Raw genomic sequence first — 26,783 nt, forward strand, 5'->3', positions numbered from 1 at the left:
GCTTTATGCTTTTGTTTTCGTATTAGCAAATACATAATGCGTGATAAATTTTCAATATTTCAACATCAAGTATACATGTATAAATTATTCATAACGAAATCAAAATACGTTTTTAGTTACGAAATACAACATTAATAGGATACTTTGTGCAACTGATTGCCACATAATAAAAAATAATTCGTATGAAATAATAGAACACGAAATAAGGGCATAAACGAACACGTTTTAATATTAATAATATTTTTATTAGTTATTCAGTTTGAATTTCTTTAGGCGATTAAAAAAAAAAGAAAATTAAAAAAAAACGTAACAACGTTTAGCCGTATTCTTTGCCGTAATTCTAGTGATATTAGTGAAACGAAAGAATTGCTGGTGATTTGTGGAGGATAGCAGGGATTTTGTATGGTGCGCGCGCATCCAGTGGCAAGACGTAAGACAGAGGTAGCAGCAAGCAAGAGAGCAGTACAGAAGCGGAATCAGATGTGGTGAAGTCTGTGAGTTGACAGTGGGGTGCACGAGAACAGGCGTTTCATAGTGGTGGAGGCGGAGGAGGTTTAGGGGAAAGAATTGTTTTCTGTGTGCGCGAGAAACGTGTCGAACAGTAAAAGTCTCTGAACGGGAATCATTGGTTGGTGGTGGTGAAATGATCCTCTAGCCCGAGGATTTTGGCTTGGTCCGCTCGGACAAAGAGGAATACAATTTGTATATCGCTACACATCGACGGATCCTACGCTCGTTCATCCATAGAAAACATCATCAAACGCTGACGTCGCAAAATTCGTCTGGTGTCGTTTTCCTTCGTGGTGAGCGTCGAAGATTCAACGACTGACTAGCGACCATCACGCGCGCGTGTCTTTGTTTTTTTTGTTTCTCAATAAACTTGCTCGCAACGGGTGAAACAGTGTGTTATATCACAGTGGTGAAAGACTGATATTGTTGTGTGTATTGCTGTGATAAATAATCGGTAGCAGTCAGAGGCCCTTCCTAAACGACGATCGAGCTCAGCTGATTCAAGGACTTGCTGCGAAGGGCTCTGCTGCGATAACAGACGATAAATATGTCGTCCCCCAGCGCTGGAAAACGACGTATGGACACGGACGTTCTCAAATTGTATCCTTGAAATTCACTTTTATTTCTCCTACTTGCTATTTGTATCTCCGTCTTCTTTTTTTCTTCTTCCTCGTCTCCTCCCCCCCACTCCGACTCCTTCTCCCGTAACCCCCCACCCTCTTGACCCTCCTACTCCGCGATCTCTTGTTCTCGTTCTTTCTTTCTCTTTCGCTCTATCGCACGTGCTTGCGATCGGATGCGAGAGAGGCCTGCACATGGTTGCAAGTGCAAGAGCTACGTAGTATGCATGTGCGTGTTACACGGTGGAATCGCTTATTTATCAGGTAACCGATTGGTTTATAGGCCGACGAGAAACAACACGGTGCAATGTCAATGATATTTTACGGTGACCAGAGATATTTAACTCCTTGTTTCGTTGATGACGGAACACAGCTGTTTTTAAAACCAGCTGACTCCCTACGTTTCTGCGCTCGTGTGTGCGCAGCTTTATCTTGTTCCCTCAACGCATCGCGAGTGTGCCCGACCACAGATTTTTAGAGGTTAGCTTTTATATTTTTCTTTTTTTTCTTCCTCATTTCGTTCCTTTCGATGGAATTCTTTGATTTAGGAATTCGAACGATACCCGGATTCTATGATACTCTTTATATTTATACATTCGTAGCGAGCGTAAATATTTAAAGTCGCGCGTCAAAGAGAAGCGTATATACATATGTACGTTGCTTCGAAACGGAGTGAAGCGCGACCAACGGTAATTGAGACGTCACCGTCTCAATTACCGAATATTTCAACATTAACCGAATAATTCAGAAAAATAAACGCAAGCTTTACAAACAGATATGAAAAATACAAACAAAAGATAGTAACGGTGCCAACTTATAGACTCGTTCGATTATTTTTCACCAAACATTATTATCTTTGATAAGTCACGTGACGATAGTGACTAATAATTTCCATTATTCTTGCCTGAGGTGGCCATTTCGGTTAGAGATATACCTTCGTCGATAAACCTGGTCAACGATCGTTGACGTATTTTACTTTTTAATCAACGTTCGAACAAATTTATCATTTTGATATAGAATGTACATTTACGCAAGGGGTAGACGTTGCGAGGAAAATAATTGCTTCACTGATTTTGAAGTTCTAGTAACTTCTAGTATTATTACACAGGTGAATCCATGGGGGTTATTGTCTTTCCACCATAAGGGGTTGTAAAATTGAAAAAGATTGATTTAATTATATAATTAACAATTAAATTCACATATTAATATACTTATTAATTAATTAATATTTATATTAATTAATAACATATTAATATACCAATAAATTCGCACTTATGTAAATGTGCATAATTTTATAATTAAATGTTCATTGTTTAATATACATATACGAACCTAATTCGTAAGAAATTGATTTTTTGCGTAATATAACGTCGCGTTTCGCTTATCATTCTTGTACAGACGTTCTTGTACGAATGTGTCAGTTTTTCTAGAGCGATGATAGTCTCTCTTTATACCGTGTCCTTTCGTGTCTCGTAACCATCGATCAGTCTTTGTTGAAGCTTACATTAAATTTGCAAGCGCTTCGTCGGGCAAAGTGAATTGGATGCGTTTATTCGCATCGGTTCGTTCGGTATAAACAGGTTTTCAAATTTCCCGAAGAAAGAATTAGTGATACGAATTTAAAGTCTTAGATAAATTGAAAATTTTCAAGGCAAATTATATCGATACCATTATCTCAACACAAGATTAAACTGGGACAAGTATAGTACAAGTTTTTTTTAATAAACTGATAACAGGAAAAAAATTAATCCAAGTGTTATAGAAACAAAAATATTATTGTATCTTTTTAATTAAAATTTCCATTTAAGTTCAGAATCATTTCTCGTACCTTTAGGAATTTATTTAGAAACTTATTCGAAAGAAAAGTCGTAAAATAATAATCGGTATCTTGAAACGGAACAGTCGTAGTTTTCAGCGTACAAAAATAAAAACGATTCGTTAGAAGGGGATAAAGCGAACGGAAAAATTGGAGGATCTCTGCGATGTTAAAATAAACAGGGGAACGTATACAAGTTTTGAAATTTTATAGCGTATAAACTTGTTGGCAAATCGGAGTTAGGTAAATATTTCCATTTTAAATAACGCCGAAAGTCGTTTCCTAGCTTTATTATGGAATATGCATTAGCGACCAATTCGACTGGTTGCTTCGTTATTTTTCTACGGGGCTCGATGGAAAATTGTTTCTTTGCCAAGAATTCCTTTCTTCCGCGATGCGGAATACCGAAGTTGTATTTTCGGTCTTCTTCGTTTTGTAAATTTAAGAAAAATTCGTTCGTTGTCATCGTCTTCTGTTCAAATTCTTTCAATCGTAATTTAAAAAATTTTGAAACATTTTAATTAAGCGAGCGAATTAATAATCAATTTTGTTATCGAACCTGTTCCTTTTTTGTTGCACGGTTATCGATGATCATAAATCAGATTGTATAAATTTGATTCTAGTTGTCGCATAATATTGTGACACAAATCGAGCCGCGTTAAAAAACACTGTTTAAAGTGTTATAAAACGTATCTATTAGTGTTCGTCGTATGATCGCGAAGGCTCACCTTGAACGCCTACATGACACGAATGACAAGGTTTGCTTCCTCTTCTAGAATTGCAACCGCATATTTATACACACCTTCCACTGTTTTAACATTGTTTTTATCATCTGTTCTAGTCCAGTTTCAATAGGACGAATAATAGACTAGAAAATGGCAATAATTCCTAGGGACATTATTAATTTTTTTCGAAGTTAACACTAGAACTACCAAAGAGGTCAAAATGACTAATTTTCAGTTCCTTATTTTAACCCTCTATTGCGCGAATTTTTATGACGAGTTTACTTAAAAATGAGGCATGAAATAAATAATAAAATTTTATTAGAAAATTGCGCAATCTTCCCACTTGGAACCAACTCAGAGTCTTCAGTATTGTCTACTTAATTTACTATAGAACATTTGAAATTTAAGTTCCCGATTGGGAACGGAATGTAATAATTAAATTATAAATTTTATCGAGGTATTTTTGTTATATTTCTTCCTTCATTTATTCAATAATTTACATTATTTTCAATTTAAAAATAAGTATGCATCAATCCCCGGCAGTTCTAGTGTTAATATTTCAAAAATTCTAATTTTCATCTTTATGTACATAGATCGGAGAGTCTCTCTCACTATATTGCCATTTTCCTCGGGGAAGCTTAACGAGCCGCGCACGGTGCATCTAAAGTTTCGACCAACCCTGTGTAATTTTCATTATTTCTCTAATGCAGTGGTCAGACGAGAAACACGTAGACGTGGTGTTCCGGAAGTAATTCAATTATGGATCGACGATACTCGATGGACCTCTCAGAAGGTTCCTTGTCCGCCCGTCGAAATCAAGCTAATCAATTACGCGGCTAATTAACAAGGTTCTCGATATGGGCGGTTAATGGTTCACCGTAATGGCTTCGATAGCACGCGAGCACACGCGAAAAGTGTTCTTCGTATAATATAGTTTTACCTGAGACCCGTGATATCGACGACGCGTATTTCAATAACGTCCACCTCCACGATGTCCCATCTATTCGAGATTTCAATTATTCTCTAAACATCAAAGATCGAAGTTAATAAACGTCCCGGGGTATTTGTTCGCGATCGATTCTATACCTCCCAAAGAAATGGAAAAAAAACAACTTGATTTGTATGGAGATAGCGTATTGAAATGAACGGGTTCGATATGAAAGCAGTTGATTTTATCCTTTTTGTTAGAGGATATTGAAAACCGTGAAATGATTCTCATAGATATTGGTACTATATTTTTATTTTTATTTTTATTCTTGAAATATTCAAGTTTGGATTAGTAGATTAGGACGCATATGGTGCGTCACTGTATCAGAGCGAATCAGGACGCACACGGTGCGTCGAATTGGGAAAACCGTAAAATGATTCTTTATCATAGATATTGGTACTATATTTTTATTTTTATTTTTATTCTTGAAATATTCAAGTTTGGATTAGTAGATTAGGACGCATATGGTGCGTCACTGTATCAGAGCGAATCAGGACGCACACAGTGCGTCGAATTGGGAAAACCATGAAATGATTCTTTATCATAGATATTGGTACTATATTTTTATTTTTATTCTTGAAATATTCAAGTTTGGATTAGTAGATTAGGACGCATATGGTGCGTCACTGTATCAGAGCGAATCAGGACGCACACGATGCGTCGAATTGGGAAACCTTGGCGAACGTGCGGATAAATTGAAAAATGAAGAGGTGGCCGAGTTCATCCCGTGTCCAATACTTGACCTTGTTTACGGGCCAGGATTACATAGACCTTTCGCTATCAGTGTACATTTCAGTGTGTTTCTCGAATACATTATAAAAGAGGCTGTTTCGCTTTGTGCCGTTCCTTATCTAAGCAATTCTTACGGCTATTATCTAAGCGGTACACAACGCCTATCCCATGTCCGTTTCTATGTAACTACAGTGCCTGGAATTCGTAACGAAGACCAACGACGGAAGAAAGAATTTTGTACGTGTTAGGGATGTTTCCTGTCGCGTTAGAAACAAAGTTAGAATTATTTCACTTCGACGAAAATTTTCGCGTGATTTTTCGCACGCGCACCAATGGGTACGTTGGTCAATGTAAACGCGGCTTATCGAACATCGAAGATAAGAGGGCATCTAGGGGCGCGTTTTCCGAAAATAAATAACATCCAAGGGCGCGAGCGTGATGGATATTTTAAACAATCGTACCATCTGCGCAGATAGACGCGACATCGATTCGCACGTGCTGTTTATTTGGATAGACGCGACGCAGACGCGTTTTAGAGTTTAGTGGTCTTTGCTGGGAGTAAATGAGAAAAAGACCGATGCGCGATTTAGTTAAATTTAACCTGCTCATTAACCCTTTGAAGGGCAGCGGTACGTGTTTGTACCATCTTTTTATTTTTCGTTTTTTCTTTAATTCAGAATTAATTTGCAGATTTTTCAACATGAAAGTACTTTTTAGACTCTTGGGATTCCAAGTTATATAATTTTCATGGAAAGTGTTTATAATTGTAAGCAATTAAAACACAAAAAATTCATTTTTTTCCCCAGAATAAATTCGGTTATTCTTGAACGAAAAATCCTACAGCTCTGAAAATTTTTGAATTTTGCAATTCTGACGTCAGAATAGTAATCAGCGACCCCAAAAACCTTAGATAACTTTTGATTTCAATAATTAATTCGAAAAAAAATTGTGTCCCTCAAAGGGTTAATCACTGTTCTTACTATCTCAATGAATTTCTCTGATTAGATGTATGAATTAATTAAACGAAAAGCTTGGAATGGGGCCTCTATTTTAATTATCTTTTATTAATCATACATTTGATGAAAGACTAATTAAAAATTATTTCGATTGACGGTACAGGTTAATTTGGATTCTATTCACTTGCGTGTCCGGGGTGGGGTTAACGTAGCGCGTACACCTCGATTTATGCGTATCCAACGGCATTACTACGGGAATATACAAGAGAACCGAGTGCGTTCACGGTAGCCTGGTCTTTCCGTATAACAAAGCTCGAAGCTGCGCCAGGTGAGAGGCCAGTAACGCTCGCCTCGTGTGTGTAACCGCTTGCCAAAACAAGAAAGTGGTTTACCGTACGTTGAATAACACATCGTTGTAATTTGATTTTCCTTTTCAACGATCGCGCGGCTCTCACGGCTCCGTTACCACTCGATGGAAATTAAAAGGATGTGTTTTCAGTGGTATAGAATAACTCGAGCGGGCTTTTTATAAAATGTTCTCATTAGCGATGAAATTTATTACAGTAGGAAATAAAAATTATTTCTTTTACTTCATTTTCTGCCGCGATTTCATTTCGACGGGCAAACTCACGCCTCGGAAATAATTGTTTGCCGAACTTTCTCCAAAGTCAGCCGGTTCCGTTCTTCAGCATCGTTTTCTGGTTGCGTAGCTTGTTTTCGTACTCGATCTCCGACCCCGATTCCTCCAACGACACTTTGCATGCCCGCGAATTATTCTATCGCGGTATCGGGGCCAATCTCGCGTGAAAATTGCTCGATCCACGACGGAACGACGCCGTGTAGGTACCCGTCGATCCTGGATGCGTAGTAATGAGTTCCGTTCAAACGAACCTAACGATTAAAATCAAACGTGGCTTGAAATTCGATGGCGCGTGATAAATCGTAATCGCAGATCTCGACGAAGGATAGTTCGTTTTCAGATTTCATTCCTTTTTCTGCTATTTGCAAGAATTCTCGAGAAAGTTATAGTTAAAAATTTAATAAGAAATGATTATTTCTTCGGATCGAGCGCGTTATTGTATTCGGAGAAACTCCATGAGCATTGCTCAGAAATCTAAGTACTTTCTAATGTGCAGAGCTCTGCAGATGCATTAGAGACAAATTGCGCCCAGATTTCACGTGAAACCGTTATTATAATCTTCAATTGAAGTAGATCACTCATTTATTTCTCTATAAATTCAATTTTAAGGTTTCTTGCAAGATTGGGGTAGTAAATGTGCCGCACTGTTGAACCTAGGGATGAGCAACCCGGGGCCCGCCACACTTTCTCGTACGGCCCTTCAAAGATTTTACATTTTGATTTTGAAAAATTCCCTAGGCGTGTTAACTTAATTTTTGGAAATATTGCCATGGTGTTTTTTCAAATAGGCACTGATGTTTAAATAAATTTAAGATTAAAATATTGATTTTTTAACTTTAATTTTTAAATTTCACATTTTTAAATTTGTAGCTGGCTCGTTTTAAAAAATGGTTGCTCATCCCTGGTTTAAGCTCTGGCGATTGAGCGCTCGATATCGCGTGGGCGGAGTGGCAGCGAACGTGTTAATTGATGGGAAGTCGAATGAATCTAACGATCGGGATTTTTGATAAGATTTCGCGCCCATAATAGTCTACCTTAGTTCATTGCACCGTTTTCTCGTCGACGCCAAAACACATATTTACCCCCCGTGTTTTCGCTTCTTATTTGAATGTACACCTACCTCCTCCGATCCCCGTGTTCCTTTAAATATTATTGCAGATTCACCTTCCTTAACCGACTCACAGAATAGAAAGCAAGCATGAGGTGACGATTCTAGGAGGATTAAACGAATTTTCCGTGAAATTCTACGGTCCAAGGGGCAGTAAGTACGAACTACACCTTTTCTTTGGATATTTTATGTGTTTTGAGGAGAGCAAGTATTTTTTCCCTTCTTTTCTTTGTTAATTATTTGGCTAAATTTGATTTGGTAATCATAGTGGTAATCAGTGTCTGATTTATGGATAACTAGTCCTTTTGCTACTAAATTGATATAGTTACATTTAGAATGATTCTGAAAAATGACTTGCTTTCTAATTACAGAGATTGAAAGAAGTTCTATTAGGTTGATTGGAAAATCTTCTTCCATATTAAACATAGAAAATTTTCGGCATTAGAATAACTTTGTTAAAAATAAATTTTTTTAATAGAAAAATACTTTTTTTAATTAATCGAATTTCTTTCAACTGATAATATTTTAAGGCAACGTATAGGAGATATCGTGTATTATTTTTTATTTGATGGCAATAGAAACCATAACATTGATTGAAAAACTAAAAGAAACGACCATGAAGCAATCTCAGAACAATGTAATCTCTCCTTACGAGTATCGCATTGCAAATATAAAAGACGATACGAAGGAGTTTCTATTGCATTTCCTTGTACACTTTATCACTTACCAGATATTTTATGTAATGCTTACCTAACATGCTGTACAATCAAATTATTGATCATTTGTTAAAAGATACCGTTAAACGTTCACAATTATCCCTATTGAATACCCTAATTATTTACCATTATTATCTGGGCTTAACACTAAAGATACGGTTAAACATTCACAATTATCCCTATTGAATACCCTAATTTATCATTATTATCTGGGCTTAACGCTAAAGTCACTAACGAACAGATTAACTAATATAAGCACCCTCATGGATCAGAGTTCAATAGATTGTTTTCTATTACAATTAATGGAAAAATTTAAAGGTTTCTGGAAACAGTAGAATTTTTTGAAGGCTTCTTCGTTATACAAATTAATAATTTCCTACATATAATAATTGTGGAACTGTGTCAATTATGACCAAAAATAAAACACAATTTGGTCTCGGTAGAAATATCTTTCTAAGGAACACTTCGTCAGACATTTGATTGATATCGTGTCGATCAGCTGATCGATGGAAACGCATGTAACTATTATTGCAAAAGTGTATCCGTTCCGAGGAACACGCGAGACCTTGGATTCTGAAATGCTGAGAACATAGTACGATATAATCACGTGAAACGATGATTCCTCTTTCCGACTCGTGTCCGTTCGTATATATCGTGATAAATTATTCGTGGGTTCGCAGGGCAAGGTTACCAAGACCAGGAAGTAATGGATCGGGTTAACGGTGCACCGGTAACGAGGAAACTCGATAGAAGTTCATTTGATAAATGAGTCTCGAGGTGATTTAAATTTTGTCGCGCACGGTTTTTCAATTATCACATTGTTGCATATCAAGCGGGCTAATTTTGAAATTATGCGTGGGTGGCACGAGTCCCATACTACCCGGGCCTTTCCCTAACCGAATAGTCGGAAACATATTTCCTTTTCCATAAATAAAAAAAGAAGGCTGATTTTAGAAGATTCAAATTCAGGCGCGATTTCATGACATAAAACTATCGCGAAATATCGGTTAATTAAAATTCAATTTAAAGCTTAAGATCTATCGATAATTACCGTATAAAGGGTTTATCGATATCGTAGCGTACGGGTACAATTAGGTCGGTACAGTGAACAAGGAATGTTTACGTGCCGTAGGATTTCTGTTCGCTTGTATATTGATCGATCGAGGAATAACGCTATTCTGGAATGCCGGTGGCATGAAAGAGTGTTTTAAAATTAATTTCATTGCTTCTTCGCTTTTATTGCGTCCTTCGGAACAGTTACAGTTGGGTAAGCTGCTCGATTATTATGACCGTGTATGTGATCGTTCGTGTGTTACAACAATTATCGTAAACGCGGTGCATCTCGATGCAAAAAAATTCTCTCCTTCCATCGAAGTCAAAAATATAATCGTCGAGTATGGCCTCGAAACTGTAGTTAATTAGAAACGAATTACAAAAGCAAAGAAAACAGGATTGATTATATTTTTCTCGGACGAGAGATCACCTTTTTTTTCATTCATCTCGTTAATTAGTTATTCTTGTACATTGTTGCAACTTTTAATTAGATTCAAAATAAATTCATAAAAGGTTTTATTACTTTTTACTATCTGCACAATTGTTCTAGGGTTCTAGACTCTTGACGCACCATGTGTGTCATATGATTTCCTATCGTTGACGCACCTTATGCGTCCTGCAGTTATCGCGCTGTATCGTGTGAACTTTTAACAATTTTTTTTCTTTCTTTTTACCAAAGCTTCTTTGCAAACTCGACGTTACTTTAACCATAAAATTCGTGTAGATAGTTTTACGGTCACGTCGAGAGTTTCTGCAACTTTTCACGATATTTTAAAGGAAACAACAACTGGATCTTACTGGCTGTAAGACCATTCCGTGTTTTCCAGATAAATCGATGTATTACTGTGAACGGTTTGAAATAAATTACATGGGAAGAGAGAATGGCGGTGACGATAAGAGTCGTTCTGTTTAGACGCATCTCCTCGGTGGTTGCTCTTTTTATTTCTACTTGATCAACCAGCAAAATTGCGTAACCTGTATCATCAGTACGTGAATTGTCTATCTTTCTATTTTTATTTTTTCTCTTATTACGATAGAGTTCTTATTCGAGGTGGATGTTGAATCAATTGGAATCCAAAGGTACGGTACGAAAATTGTTTTGCAATTCATATATTGGAAAAATAATTTAAAAAAATATCGGTGATACATAGTCCGAAGGTTAAGAAAGTTTTTAGAATCCTTTTACCAGTAATTATGTCTCTTTTTAAGGCATACGAAGTAAAAGTTATAAGAATACAAACGACGTTGGTAACTGATAAGATTAACAGTGTTTCGTTACGAATGTATCACAGAAACAAATATCGTCGATTTCTTGGTGCACTACAACGCAAATGATTTTCATTGGCTGTGTACCACGTAGACAATCTTTATTGGTTCTTTATCACAGTTTAATGAGTTACTTAATAAACTCAATTGCATTGTAAACCCGCGTAAACGATTTTCATCCACCTTTCGTGATTTTTCTTATCAATTATTTCGAGCGAACCGATATCAGATACTCGGCCTGTGTAGGGCTTTTGATAAAATTAATTTATACCCTCGTCCATTAGAACCGGAGGCATTTTTCTTTGTGACGCCTGGCGTTGTTGAACATGTGTATGCTCTCAGTACATCCGCCGCTTACACCATCCGTGTTTTACTACACAAAGCACACAGAGTTGTTTGAAAATGCCTGTAAATGAGCGGTCGCCGATACACATCGGTGATACACTGTGTTCCGTACGCTGACCCACTTTAACAACGGCCCTCTAATACGCCCAAGATTCTCTTCGACACCGATGCTGCTCCATTGGGTGTTGGAAAAAATTGCGATAAGCCATTTATGGGGATAGTGTTCGATTATTGAGTAGTTTTTCATTCAAGTATTTTCGACTTTCAGGGAACGAATAGTTAATTTTCAATTTTCTAGATTTTGGGGGGGAATGTTGGAGTATTGGAATTTGAGAAATTTGGACTCTTGGAATTTCAGATTTTTGGGAGTTCAGAGTATTAGAATTTTAGATTTTGGGATTTTAGAATATTAGAATTTGAGAAATTTGCAATCTTAGAACCTTGGAATTTTAAAATATTAGAACTTGAGAAATTTGCAATTTTAAAATATTAGAATTTTTAGAATTTGGGGATTTTAGAATATTGGAATCTTGAAATTTTGGAATCTCGACCTCTCCCCGTCTCTCCTAATATATTTCCAAGATTGAAAGTCATTCCAGAAATCTCCATAGCATCCGAATGTGCATGAAAACATATTTGACCGGAAAGCGTAGTTACAAGTAGGGATCCTCTTGCTAATGACGCTCGACAATTCTAAATTGAGACCTTAAACAACTTCGTAGCTCGCTGGCTTTCCGGAGATACTTTCCACTAGATTCTCCTTTTGTATAGCAGACGAGTTATTGTATAAAAGGATCCAAAAAGATCCACGTTGCCGTAACCAAAGACCCGAGTTTATTGTTTCTCGTTGTACGGTCTCGGTTGTGCATTTTCGATTATGAGGAAGCAGTTGCGAGTCGGACAACCGACTTTGACTCGTTCTCTCCGTCGAGAGATGGGAATCAATTAAACTGCAATTATGGTGCATTTGGCAGCGAGATACGACAAGAATCTGTCCGCGGATAGAATCCGAAGCGCGAGCAACGTGGCTAAGAACTATTAATGGAAACAGAAAGACCAACCGAGGAGAGCTTGTTCTTCCTCTGACAAGCAGAGCAGGTGTAATTTCAGGGTCTTTGTTCGCAATTAATTTTACGTTTCATTGAAAATCCTGATATTAAAATTAATTTAGAAAAAAGAAAATATAATTTTTAATTATTAATAATTATTATTAATAATAATTTAAAAATTTAGTATATAATTGAAAAGTACAAATAACAAAGTAAAAATGAATTCAAATTTTCCCGCGTAAAAATTCATATGCAATTGGCGGTCCGACATATGCCTATATAAGCAGGCCCCCTTTCGCCACATTGTCATTCTCCCCGGGGACGTCCACGGGGAAGGATGGGAACATCGCCCCATCGCCGCTTTCCTCGGGGAAGCCTGATTTGATCGCGAGTGTACGCGAATATTTTCCGGCACAGATGACTACGGCGAAAGGGTTAACGCACGCATTACGCACATCTGTCAGAGATAAAAAAGGTCGCTCGCCTCTGCTTTATCAACGTACCACGAATTATTAATTCACCGAGTATTTTTTTTGTTTTTTTTTCGAATTTTCTTGTAAAACCATCGCTATTACAGAAATTATCATCCCGGTAGTATCTCGTTTGCACAACGACCGCGAATTGTTTTCTTCTCAGCCAGACCGTAATTTCTCGTCTTGTTGCCTTTAATTTGCGTCCACTTCTCTGCCACGCGTTTTATCGCCATTTCTTGCCAAAGTCTACTTATTCGTTTTATTCATTTCCTTTTCCAAGCTATTTTTTCTTCAAATTGTCATCAGTTCAGTCGTTCATTTTCCACAAATTTTCTTTTCATTAGCGAGAATAGTATTCACCGTTACGATATGATAATAACAAATCTATTTGCATGAAATTATAGGAATGTAGATTGAACGCAATCATCGTTGCATTATTACAATAACAGGGAAATATCATGATTACACGGATGCGAATGCAGGATTCAATACAGGCGTTTATTCTGCGGACAAATAACAGGAACATGGTGGAAAACAAACATGATTTCACGTTATAAAAATCTCGCGAGATACCACCGTTAATTATACAAATTGAATTTACCTAACGATGCCTGAAATATTATACATCAATAGCTCGGTATTTCATCCGTACTGGGTGAAATACAATTAATTAACGTTGCAGAAATTTGATCGTAATGCGTGTGTACAAATCTCATTTCCACGGGAGTGGTAATTACTGGTAACAGTATAAAAATGGAGAAAAAGAAAATCCAATAGGCGAGCATGAAAATGCTTCTCTCCTGGTAGTTGGAATACGTGTAAAAGCACATTTTTTTTTTTTCTCTCGATGCGTCTAAATTGCTACGCTTCCAGCTGACCCAGTTTCCACGTAGAAGCTGTCTACGTCACAGTGCAAATTATGTTGTGCATAAGGGACCCTTGGTAATCTCGCACACCCGATCCTCCTATCCGTGTCTACCCTTCGGTTGATTGTTTCATTTCATTTATCTCAAATTAAGGGGATAAAGAAATTTTTCTTCTTACAAGTAGATTTTCATTTTCAGTTACCCCTCGTTTAATAGAAAACGAAATTTAATCAATTTTCATAAAAAATTTTCATTAGAAATCGCGTCGAGATTTCGATGTACACCGTGTATAATCTCTGTCGTAATTTCCAGCGAACCGTTTCACTTTCGTTGCGTGTTGCTCGCGAATTTCCACCACCCTGTCCTCAATTACGATACCTCTCCGGCTCGTTCAACAACGGTTACCTCTTTTATAAATCCCTTTAATTACTCAAGATATCTTTTCTTTTTTCTTTCACCCTCCCACGGAGGTTGTATTTCGAAAGAGCTGAAGAGTCGCGCGGATGCAGTTCGATACGACGAAACTTCTCCAAGCCTGGCCCAGTGACCTAGTTTTTCCTTGCTGTTGCCGTGCTACAGGAAAACCGTGTTGCTACGCGTTCGTTTTCCATTTCTACGATTCGACTCACCCTTTGGAGGGAAAAAAAAATTTGCAAACGTGACCCACGTTTAGGTTGAATTAAAGAGACGTGTTCGTTCGGGCATAATTTCATCGCGTAAAAATCATAAATGGAATTCGAGTATGACGACTGAGGGAAAAGAGAATATATTCCAGTTAGAGGGAACAGGAAATACAGATATAGTTCGATTATCTTGCAAATGGGAGCTTATCCTACGGTCCATTACGATTCAATTGGATAGAAACAGGAAATGATCGGGTTCAGTTACGGTGTTCGATTCGCGTTCATTATTCGCAACCCTTGCTTGCATTGCATCGTAACGAAATACTGTATCCTTTGATCAAACGTACGAGCCTCAGAATTGTGTAACACGATTGAGGAAAAATATTTAAAAATTTGTTTTCAATCGTTCTTTACTTTAACGTTAAATCAGTAAGTACTATTTTTAATTTTGATTTCATTTTTGTTGATTAAATTGCAGGATGTAATTTTATAAAATAAAATATCAGAAGTGTTATTAAATAAACGAAATATGAGCAAAGCAAGTTCAGGTAGATGAAGAGCAAAACAGCTTTGAAATCTGAAAAGATATTAAGGGTGAACAGAATTTACCGTTCAAATCCTCCCTTGCATTGTTTTCTAATCCCTAAATGGGAGGGTACTTCAATGGAATTTCGTTGATTTTAGTAGTTCTCCAACGGTCTGTGGATTCAACCATTCAATCCGTTATAATCACTATTCATCAATAAGCCTTGAAATCATTTACAGCCAGTTAATTAATTAATCTACCATTGAATGCGATTACAATTATGCGTTTGATTAACAGAAATATAGGTATAATGTTGCATAATTTCATTTCTGCTAAACAGAATAATTAATAAATAAAAATATAACAATTCTATTTAAATTTCCAATATATTGTCTTCTAAAATCATTCGAAATACGAGAGTTTCAAAATAATTCCTCGTCTCAATTTCGCATAGAAATAATTTAAACAGCAAACGATACGCGTGCGACTGAATAAAGGATTATCGATGCAAATGTTCCAAACAACCCACCGATAAACGGACAAAATTATTCAGTTTTGATTTATTTAATTATATTCATACGATCGTGATATAATCAAACAAATATCACGTTTAACTCGTGTCTCATTATTATATCAATTAACGCGATAATAGTTCAATTAAACGTACCGGGAAATAAATTGAGACAAGGTACTTAATTAATTTGTGAATTTCGAATTTAAGAGAAATTTAATAAATAATCCAATAGGGAAAAATATGAAGATCGCGAATTTAATTGCTAACTCAATACTTTAGAGTAGGTGCCCACTTGAGAGTAAGACTCGCACGAGAGCGAGTGTCAACAGTGTCCACTTTCAAGTGAATACTTACCCTTAGGATTCTATATACAAGACTGAAATATCAAACATCCATTAAGAAATTATTGTTTGACTGTCCAGAGATGTCAATTTACAATGTCCCTATTTTTCATGTCGACTCGATAGGATGAGTCTTGGTTCGCTGAACCGACTGCACACCGGACAGGAATTAGCTCGGTTGCTTGTGCATTCCCGCAGCTCCGATTCCGTGTGGATATTGATACTTTCACCGTGAATCCGTTCGTCTGTGTGTTCCACGTGCGTGTACGCACAGGTGGGTCACGTTTCTCGCCTACACGTTACTGCAAGCGCGTAATGCACGCTTGTATCCTCATGTGTGTATGCATGTTCGCGAAGGCAAAAGTCGGTGCACCGTGACGGGCGGAAAACCACGAGAGAGAGAGAGAGTAATTTGTGTAATAGATAGAGTGAGCAGGGGTGGTCGGGGACAGAAGGGGAATCATCATTAAGAGTTTAAAAAAATAAAAATTTGAGATCTAATTAATTAAATGTATTCGCTACTAATGGGCAGTGTCACTAATTAATAATAAAAATAATTTATTTATTTTTATAAATTAAAAACAGCAAAGATTCATTAAAAAAATTTAAAAAAAAGAAAAAGTAGGGTACCGGGATTCGAACCGAGGACCTTCAGATTTGTAGTCATGGTTGAAGCTATATAAAGTGTTTATTTATGGTTTTATGGAAAAAGTTTAGAGGACAAAGTTATAATATTTCAAGAGGGAGACGTAGAGGTATGATTACTTTTTTCCTAGATCAATTTTTCAAAAATTTCAAGATCATCCATATTTAAATTACAGAGGTTCGATTTACGTTCCATTTGTCACCTTCTCTTTTTAAAGTGGCCACTTCTGATTCTTTAGTTTTATTATTGGAGCATTTCAGTGCCAGTAGAATTTTTCAATTTCATCGACTTCCTTTTGAAATACATCTAAAAATAAAGGTCTCGAGTAATTTGAACTGATGGAAAAGTGAAGGAAAGCTTACCTGGAATTTGCATCGTTGTTTGATATACTAGAAGCTCTCTATGCGAAAGGAGAGCGCTTTAAGTAAGCTTCTTCGATCTAAAAACACCTTCGTGCCACGGAGTTTGATGGATTCCCTCTTTTCGTGGACAATAGAAGTCAACCTTCCTTCCTTCTCTATTTCCCGTTCATTTTTCCAGCGAGAAAGAGTATCACGTTCCAGGAGTTTTACCGTTCAACGTTCTAGTTTCCTTCATCTATATCGCCGGTTATGATTCCCAGCTGCTGGAATATTATCGATAATTGTGCTTTCAATCTCAATCACTGATGCAATATTCCATTTGTTGTGGCTATCGATTAACCATCGTGCAAATCTTTCATGGAGATTGAACGATTGACTTCTGTTTTATTTCTTCAATCTCCTGTGATTCTATTAGCTTCCTATAGAGTGTCTGTCCTGATTTGATGGTATAAAAGTAGTACAAAATACCACTTGTGATATATCAATTTAAAGCTTAAAATTTAATGAAAACGACTATATAAAGGTTTCCTGTGTCTCTACAAATTTCATTCTCTAATAATTTAAAAGAGTTCAATTGAAAATTAATTTTTATAGCAGATTGAAGTTTCGATGAGATTGAAATATTAATCACCTTCTATTTGGACTACATTACAGCACCTTACGAGGGTGGAATATGGAAGGTGAGGGTTCACTTGCCCGAGCACTACCCCTTCAAATCTCCTTCGATCGGCTTTATGAACAAGGTGTACCACCCTAACATTGACGAAGTCTCTGGCACAGTGTGTCTAGACGTAATAAACCAGGCTTGGACTGCCCTTTACGGTATGTATATTTAAACGTAGCATTCTTTTTCCTTCATTTGAAAGAAAATAGAACAATATTTTTGCCATTTGTTTTCTATTTGAGAAAAATCAACTTCATACGGTTAGATACCCGAATAATTCTGATGGTACCTTTTTTATTCTGTTACAGATTTATCGAATATTTTCGAGTCTTTCCTGCCCCAATTGTTAACATATCCTAATCCAATTGACCCCTTAAATGGCGACGCCGCGGCCATGTATCTACACAAACCTGAGGAGTACAAGAAGAAGGTAGCAGGTGAGTATGTTATCGTCTACCTTCTTCTTTCTTTATCTACCGAAAAGTGATATAACAGAAAGCTAAGAGAGTAAGGAAATTACCATAGAATTATTTCTCTCGCTTGAAAAGTTTTCAATTTATCCGGATATTAGCTGGAAGATGTACTCGAACGAGCGTAGAGGGATCAGAGATCCAAGGGGTCGACGTGTAAATTACCTTGGCTCGGGGAAAGCTATTTCCATGTCGAATATCCGGCCATATTAATTTGCTCGCAATATCCTTGTTGATTTGTTGCTAGATTACGTGAGGAAATACGCGACGGAGGAGGCGTTAAGGGACCAGGAGAACGGCGGTACTGAGAACGGAGTTTCGTCCGACAGCGAGTCTTCGATGAGCGATTTCAGCGAGGACGAAGCACAGGACATGGAGTTGTAACCAAATATTTTACCATCCGTACCCATATCCTTAATCTCGATTCCCTGTAAACACTCCGATCGCTCGTCCTACCAAATAGATGCTTACATTCGAACCATCAGACGGTGTTCACCGTCTGTTTAGCCGACATGGCACTCTCGTCACTTCGTTTCCTAGGGAACACGTTTCAACTGCGACCAGATTGTTGTTAAATTATTATTCGGCAGGTAAACGAAACTGAAAGGAAGCGTTTAAAAAAATGAACAGCAAATGGATGATGAACAAAAAGAGAATATCGCTTTTGGAGTTTTCAACGAGAGAGGATTCTTTCTTTTTTCTTTTTTTTTAAATTTTTTTATTAATTCCAAATTGGATAGCATTCTGGTTGAACAATTACTGTGATCGACGATGATTAAAGCTTTTGTTTCATATTTTTTTTTTTTATCGCACTTGGTTGTTGTTCCTCCTCGTTGTGGATTTTATTTTCTCTCTTTCTTTTTAAATCGCGCATCGAAGTTGAAGGAACGTTGTTAAAATTTCGTTTACCAACTGTTGCAATTCGTGTTACGTTGTGTTTTAGTGCGCTTTGTTATTCGTACACGTGCCGAGAATAATTACACTTGGCACCGTGTGCAGGGTGTTTGAAAAGATTTTAATGGAAATCTGAGGGACATGGTACTTACCAGAAGATAGGAAAAATGTTTAATATCTTCTCTGTCTATCGTAAAGACTATTTTATAATTTTCATTTCTTACTGAAAAGATTAACAAAATAATTAGGAATTTAAAAGAAATATCTTTAGGGATATTTTAATCTTAACGCTATGACTACCTAAGGGATTGTCAACAGAATTATGTCAATTATAATTGATTCTAAATTTCAATTATCATTTGATATAGGTAATAAGATAATACCATAAGCTAGTTAAAAACAACAAAGTGTTAAAACTTAGGATCCTTCTACTATGGCAATGAATGTATTAAACAATTTTCTAAGTACCTTGAATATTACCTCTCTTCTCGAACACCTTGTACATTTAGCATCAATTTCATTTTACCGAACTTCAATGAAAAATTCTTGTAGAGTAACGACTCTTTTGTTGCCTTCACGAACGACAGTCTCGACAGTAAATAGAAAAGAAGATAAAGGTATACTGAAACACAGGGTGCAGGGTCGATGATGTTATTCTTATCCCATTTTATTCTATTTCTCATGAACAATTTCTTTTTTTCTTTTCTGTCGATGAAAGAAAGTTAAAAAAAATTGGAAAATGGGTACTAGGTCCATCTTCCTTATCATTGTTCTATCACAATCCCTGAACGTTTCCCTCGTAGGGCGCAGCAACCGGGGCATGCTTCGACAGTGTTGAAGACAGGTCTGCGTTGTAAACGTCGCTTAAGTAACGATCTTAATGTCGGATTGTCCCAACCGCAGTCGAAATCTGCACGCTCAACGATTCTCGACGGAAGAGAACGAATCAACGGTGACCCCTGTCAATACGACACGTCATTCTGTCATCAGACCGAACCGAATTCATCGCGAATTATCAGAGACGAAGATGGTACGTCCACGGCGGAAGTGCACCATATGGACGTTGATCCGGCGGACGGAAGTAGAAGCGGCAATTTGGATAGAAACACGATTTAACGCGAAAAATCTCTCCTGGTGATGTCTCTTTATATAATATATATATTTTATTATAACTGTCTGATTTAGAACGGCGATTATTGTTTGTACAGTTGTATGCGTTTTATCTCCCTACACCCTCGTGATACTCCCTCATTTATTATTCAAAATTTCTTAATAAGTTGAAATGTTTTAATTTTTTTTTTTTTTTATATAGATATATATGTATGGTTAAAGTACATTCGCGATCAAATCAGTCTTCCTTGAGGAAATGGTGATACAGGGGAAGTAGAAATTCTAAGAATTATAATTTTGACGATATTTTAGAAATAAAATATAAAAATTTAGTATATAATTGAGATACATAAATAGGAAATAAATATCAATTCAAATGTTCCCGCGTAAACGCTTATACGCCAGGGATGGTCCGCCACAGACCTATATAATAGGGCCTCCTCCCTTACATCGTCATTCTTCTCGGGGACACCCACGAGGAAGGATGGGTACCCAGAACGTCCCAATTTTTTTTTTTTTTTTTTAAGACAGCCTTATTTGATTGCGGGTGTACTCTCATTTGTTTTTTTTTCTTTTAGAAGTTTAATTTTTATTTTTATGCGGTTACATAATTTTATTTTATGAAGTTTTGGAGAAAGAATTTTGAGGGAATTTTGTACAAAATCTTTGGTGCACAATAATCTTCGTTTAGCAGTTAATTGATCTCTTTCCCTTTGCGTGGTTTTATGGTGTATAAAATATGATCAACCATAAGCGTAGAACACATGGTATTTTTAGTGCCTTTACAGGCAGAAAATTGTGCCTTATACGTGGGTTTCCATAGAAAGGTGAATGATGAGCATTCGTTTAACGAACGTATCAATTGGCAAATCGATCGCAGAATAATGAACCTTGTGTTTTTTATTTTAGAGAAAAACGATATGGTATGAAAGTCGAAATTTTCTCGTTTGTATTTTGTAGTAGGTTCACTCCCTATTTTTTAACAATTCAATTTATTATTATTCACACATGGACGTGGCTATCGTATCATTTTTATCTTTATCATTTTTATTTAGTGACATTTTAATTGAATTATTAACACTTTGATACTGCTATTATACATCATTTTTTGCACCAGTATTTAATAATTAATTAATAATAATTTTTAGTATTTTTATACATCAGTTCATATAGTAATTTTAAATGGAAAATTCTCAAATATAATTTTTCGATACAAGAAATATAATTAAATTATGAAAGTCATTAATTAGATAAAATATACTGCCATCAAAGTGTTAATTAAATTCGTAATACGATAGCTGCGTCCACGTTTTAATCGTCAGATTTTTTTCTTTTTTAATTAGGAAAATAAAAATAAAGATATTTACTTGAAGATAAAAATTCATATTGTTCGCGATTATGTGCTTTTATAATTTCATTGATACGATTCATGGTGGCTCTATCCACTCGTGGAAATGTATAGTATTGTATTAATTAATTAGAGAGGTGATTATTAAAATGGAGTGAAACCAATACGACGTTGTCTTTTCTCAGGCATTGTTACATCATCGTTTAATCGTGTTTTCTGAAGGTAAAATAAATCTTCGAAGGTTTCACAAAAATAATTCGCATTTTACGTTAGATTTCAAGAAACATTAAAAAAAAAAAAAATAAGCGATTTATTTAGAAAAATTTTGTAATTCTTATTAAATATAGCTGATAGTAGTTTCTCTTAGTCCTTTATATTTTCTTCATAGAATATTCTTCGAAGTAAGTCGATGTAGTAGCTTTAATTATATTCTCATTAGCATCGTTTCATCGTTAATTGAGAAAACCAAAATGAACAGCGAGAAAGAGAGAGAGGAAGAGTGAATGTCCATTGGCGTAACTGGAACTCTTTTTCTCTGTCAAATGTTAATTTTGGTATTTTAGAAATTTTGCATTCTTGAATTTTAGAATAGTAGCCAAATTTCGAAGGGGCCAGCTCCTTTATGACCCTTGTCTAGTTACGCCAATGCGAACGAGAGAAAAGGAAAAGCAAGATTCAAAGATAAAAAGAATTTGCGTTCTCGTAGATTACAGTGATCGAGGCAAAGTCGTATTCACAGATCTCACGTTATTACTTTTTTATGTATGTAACATAAGATTATGAATGAATTATATGTTATTATTGATCATAATTCGCACAACGCTATTATGTATATGGTTTTTTTACTAACCGAACTTTGTTTAACCAATTGAAAGGATAGTTTTAATAATCATTTTTTATTTTTTTTGCAAATGTTGTTTGTCTCTGCTCATTATGAATTTGTATCTACTTCTATTTAAATCCTCTACAAATATCCAAAGTTGATAAAACAAATCAATTCAGTCCCCTGTTAATCGTGATACTTTTATCAAATTGTTAACATATCATTTGCAACATTTTTTATCAATCAGATTAATTATTCTTCAAGCATTGTTCCATGAATATTTGAATGTTTCAGAAATTTCGAAGTACTTCTACTGTCGCACTACTTATTTCAGGAATCAGAAGAATATTACAAACAATACAAAGGAGTCGTTATCTACAGTTATAAATAATGCTATATCGACTAAAAAGAATTCATTTGTTTTCTTTCCATGAACCACAACATTTCATGTAAACAGGCAAGATCACGATAACGCGAATTCAAATTCGTAAGTATAAGAAATCGTGGGACAACTCCAAAAGCTGTCAGTGACGAGCAATGCCATTCGTTCCCAAACGTTTAATTAATTATTCTTAATTAGTCAAAGGAACAGTACACTCGCGATTTAATCAGGCTTTCTTAGGGAAGAATTCTCTATATTTTAATTTAGAAAGAAAATAATATAATTCTTAATCATTATACATGATAAAATTTAGTATGTAACCGGAAAGTATGAAAAACAAAGTAAACATCAATTCAAATTTTCGCGCGCAAAAGTTGGGGTGGTCCGCCACAGCTCTATATATATAGGGCCCCCTTCAACGCATCGTCATTCTCTCCGGGGATGCCTACGGAGGAGGGTGGGAGCCCGGGACGTCACCATCCTCCCTGGAGAAGCCTCTTTTGATCGTGAGTGTATAATTTTGTTCTATTCCATGACTAATTCAACCGGATCACTCGTTAAATTTTTTTCCACTATATTATAAGTTTTAAAAATAAAACAATTGCAATCTTGTTATTTGCTTGTCTCTTTTATCAGGGCAAGAATAATTCTATCGAAAATTCTCGTCTTACCGGATACTTTTTTAATTCGCACAAAATTTGTGAGTGGTTTTTTAAATCGTATCGATTAGGGTTGCAATAATTTAGGAAAATGAATGATTATTCTTGCTCTGCCGTTAAGACGCAAGTGTAGTTGGAATTTAGTTGCTAAATCAATCGAGCGATTTAATTAATTCCCACCGTTCGGATCAATATTCTCCATCGAGATAAGGAAATAGCAATATTTTTGCTACTCGTTCGTAATACTAATCTATCATCGATGTTATTTAAAAAGTAATACAAAGGGGAAAAAAATAAATGAGAAATATGTTAAAACGACGATGCCGACGTAAGCATCCCGCAATAATGGTTGATTAAAACTAATACAATGATCTTAATCGTTAATCGTCTGATCTATATGGATCGATGCTAGTTTTTACACAAAATAACCGAAACAACAACGATGCTATTACGTTAACGGAGAATATATTAATTATTAGATTTCCTCGAATCTACGACACGAAGCTTTTTATTTTCTCCTTTTTGTTATTGTAAATCTAGTCTGGTAGGACTCGACGCGCGTTGTTCATCTTAAGTTTAAGGGTTTATGAACAATTGTGTACGTATTCCTAATGAATATCGAAATTGCGACTATATCGATATTTTGTACAGAAAATTCATTCTGTGTATTTTATTTTAACCGACAAATTGTTAAGCACAAACGATTGCATTTCTGCGTCTTGAATGAAATCACAACGCAAAATCGATATTCATTAAATGTAACATACAGAACCACCGAACCACGTACACTTGTTCGATACAACGTTATGTGTTAAATGTTTCAGCATAGATATAAAAAGAAAAAAAAATCACAAAGAATGTTTCTTATTTTCTATCGTGAGAGTGTTGTACTTATTATCAAAAGGGACGACCACACCGCAAAGGGCACCCCGTATATGGTGTCGAAAATTGTTATCCAAATGATTCTGTTCTCGTAAGAGAAGCATTGAGGTTAAAGAAAATAAGGGAGGAAGTATATTCTCCGCGTGTGCGCCTGAAATATTGAATTAGTAAGGGTAATTGATATTTTGAGATTTGTAAGCGCGCTATATACGGAAGTTGAAATAACATCCTATCCAATTTGTCTGTGAGCCGATTGCAACTAGTTGTGTAATTAAATCTATATAAATATTATATATACAATATGTGATCAAGTGGAAGGTGATGCACAATAATGGATTTACGTGAAAGCAAAGAAAAAAAAAAAGAAAGAAAGGAACGACGAAGGAAAGAAAGATATTTTGTTTTAAGTATTTTTAATCCTCCGACGGTGGGTCGCTAAATAATGATTTTTATTTTCTAAATTTTACACTGTCTCTTTATTTTATAATACTTGAAAGTCTTGTTAAAAAATTTCATCCGGGTCATAATTGACCTGACTCCACCGTCCGATGGTTAATCATAGTGAGCCTCGGTTACGAGTGAAAAGAAAAGGAACACGCTTTATTCACTATTTTTACGGTCGTCCAAAATTTGATCATCCAGCTCGAAAGGATTCAGTAGATCGAGCTGTGTGTGGCTTAATCCTTCAGGGCTGTTCACGAGGTTGCCCTGCTGGCAATGGGCAAATCGATTAGAAAACTATCTCTGCCCCAAGATTTATCTTCAGGGAAAATTGTGTATCCTAAGGGCCTAGGGCACCTCGTAGATGGCCCTAACATAGTTACACATCACTAGAAGTACTCTCGACACATAGCGTGTAACGTTAGACTAACATTTAAGATGCTGAAACATACAACCAAAAGAAACACGATTGTCATTAACTCTGCAGTAGTGATCATATAGAACTTCGAAAAAGATCATGATGATTCTTGTTAATCCAATGTGTGTTCAGTTCAATTATCACAAAATGATCGGAGACCATATAAGAAACCCGTTGAAGAACAATCAATGAATGGTCGCACGAGTACTGCAGGGTTTACGGGAAATCGAGATACTCGTTAAAAGTCAAAGTTAAGCTTTATCAGAGAGAGATTAGGTAAAAAAAAAAAAATAATTGAGGAACGTAGCGAGAAGACATTCGGAATGCTTATTAAAAATTTTATGCGCAATGATAAACGGCTCACATTTTTAGTAAAACAATGTTGTTCTCGGAGCTGTGTCTACGTTCTACGTACAATCGTGAGATCGAATTATTGGTGTCCGTAGAGGGTATATATATTTTCTTATTGTATAATTAGCTCCGCTGCTTTGACACGTTAAGGCCTTAGTACATTAAAATCAGTTACGTTGCATCGCAATTACCGGGAAACGAGGTTTACAATGATGTGTATAATGTGCAATCACGTGCAACTTGGGTTTCCTTTAGTTAACAGTACAGGTGTCGTTCTAAGACGCCACGCTCAATATGGAATCGTGATAAAAGTATTGACTAGTTTAACGATCAGCGCTTCAATTTAAAAAAAATTTGTTATTTTATTTTCTCCTGGTTCTCAGAGTTATTGTTTCGAATTATCTCCCAGGCTGAAAGTATAGGGGAAACAGTTTCTAGGTTAAGTCCTCTTTAGACTCCCCAAGGCAAACGATGGGAGGTTTTATTCTTATCCAAAGGGAGCCTACGTTGCACTCGTGGGTACAACTTGGTACAGAAATCGATGGAAAAGAAATAATTCAACCGCGAATTGTTCCGAGATGTGTCAATATATAATTGTGAAGAATCGGAGATACGTTCCTCGTTTGAATTTTAATTCGAACTGATTTAAGGGAACTAGAGCCTTAAGCTAGTTGTAAAATTTTCCTTAGGTACCTATTGTTTTAATGTATGAATTGTCTATGTCTGAATGTTCGCATCGTTGAACATACCGGAAGCTACAACAAAACAAAGTGAAAGAAACAAATAATGTTTTCTGAGAAATACGGTGAAAATTCCCGTACTTTTTGACAAAAAAAAAAAAAAAATTAAGGAAAAGGCAAAACATAAAAAGGAAACAAGTACGCAACGATGCGGCGTGCTTCTGTTAATATATCTCATGAATTTATTAAAAATCACAAAATGTCTTTCTAGCTAGTATAGTAACGGTAATTAAGAACTTGCTGATTCCACGTTCTCATGGCTCATGGCGACACAATAAAAAGAATAACAATGAACACTACACTATTACAAAATATTTATTATAAATAAGATATAACAAATATAAAGGATAAATATATTATATTGAATTAATAATGATTGAACGAGATGAAATTTTTTGGTACAATAAAATGAAAAGATTAACGTTGTTGAGATTATTATCTCCTATCGCTTCGCGTCTTATAATCTTTTTTATTAATTTTGCATTTGTTTTAACGTAGTGATTACATTTTTAATTTTTCTATTGTGGTGCCATCTATTCAAGAACGGCTCAAACTACTCTACATCTTACCGACTGAGATTTCGAAAGGGTTAAACTGGTAGCGCCACCTACTAAAAAGTATTGAAAACTATTTATCATCTTATCGATCAAGCTTCTTGTAGTCGGTAAATACTGAACATAGCTAGCGCTAGTTATTTACCGACCGTCGGAAAGTCGATCGATATGT

General features: G+C 35.9%; 1 protein-coding gene across 1 annotated transcript; it reads left to right on the top strand.

The window, feature by feature from the left end:
- Positions 1–355: 355 nt before the first annotated feature.
- UbcE2H (ubiquitin conjugating enzyme E2H) lies at positions 356–26,195 on the top strand. Its single transcript, XM_034340729.2, has 5 exons — positions 356–1,110; positions 8,172–8,248; positions 17,530–17,697; positions 17,848–17,976; positions 18,257–26,195. Exons 1-5 carry the CDS (start codon positions 1,058–1,060, stop codon positions 18,391–18,393), a joined length of 564 nt encoding a protein of 187 aa, XP_034196620.1. The 5' UTR covers positions 356–1,057; the 3' UTR covers positions 18,394–26,195.
- Positions 26,196–26,783: the final 588 nt, after the last annotated feature.

This window comes from Osmia lignaria, chromosome 15 (genome assembly GCF_051020975.1).
Source record: "Osmia lignaria lignaria isolate PbOS001 chromosome 15, iyOsmLign1, whole genome shotgun sequence".
NCBI classification, from domain to species: Eukaryota; Metazoa; Arthropoda; class Insecta; order Hymenoptera; family Megachilidae; genus Osmia; species Osmia lignaria.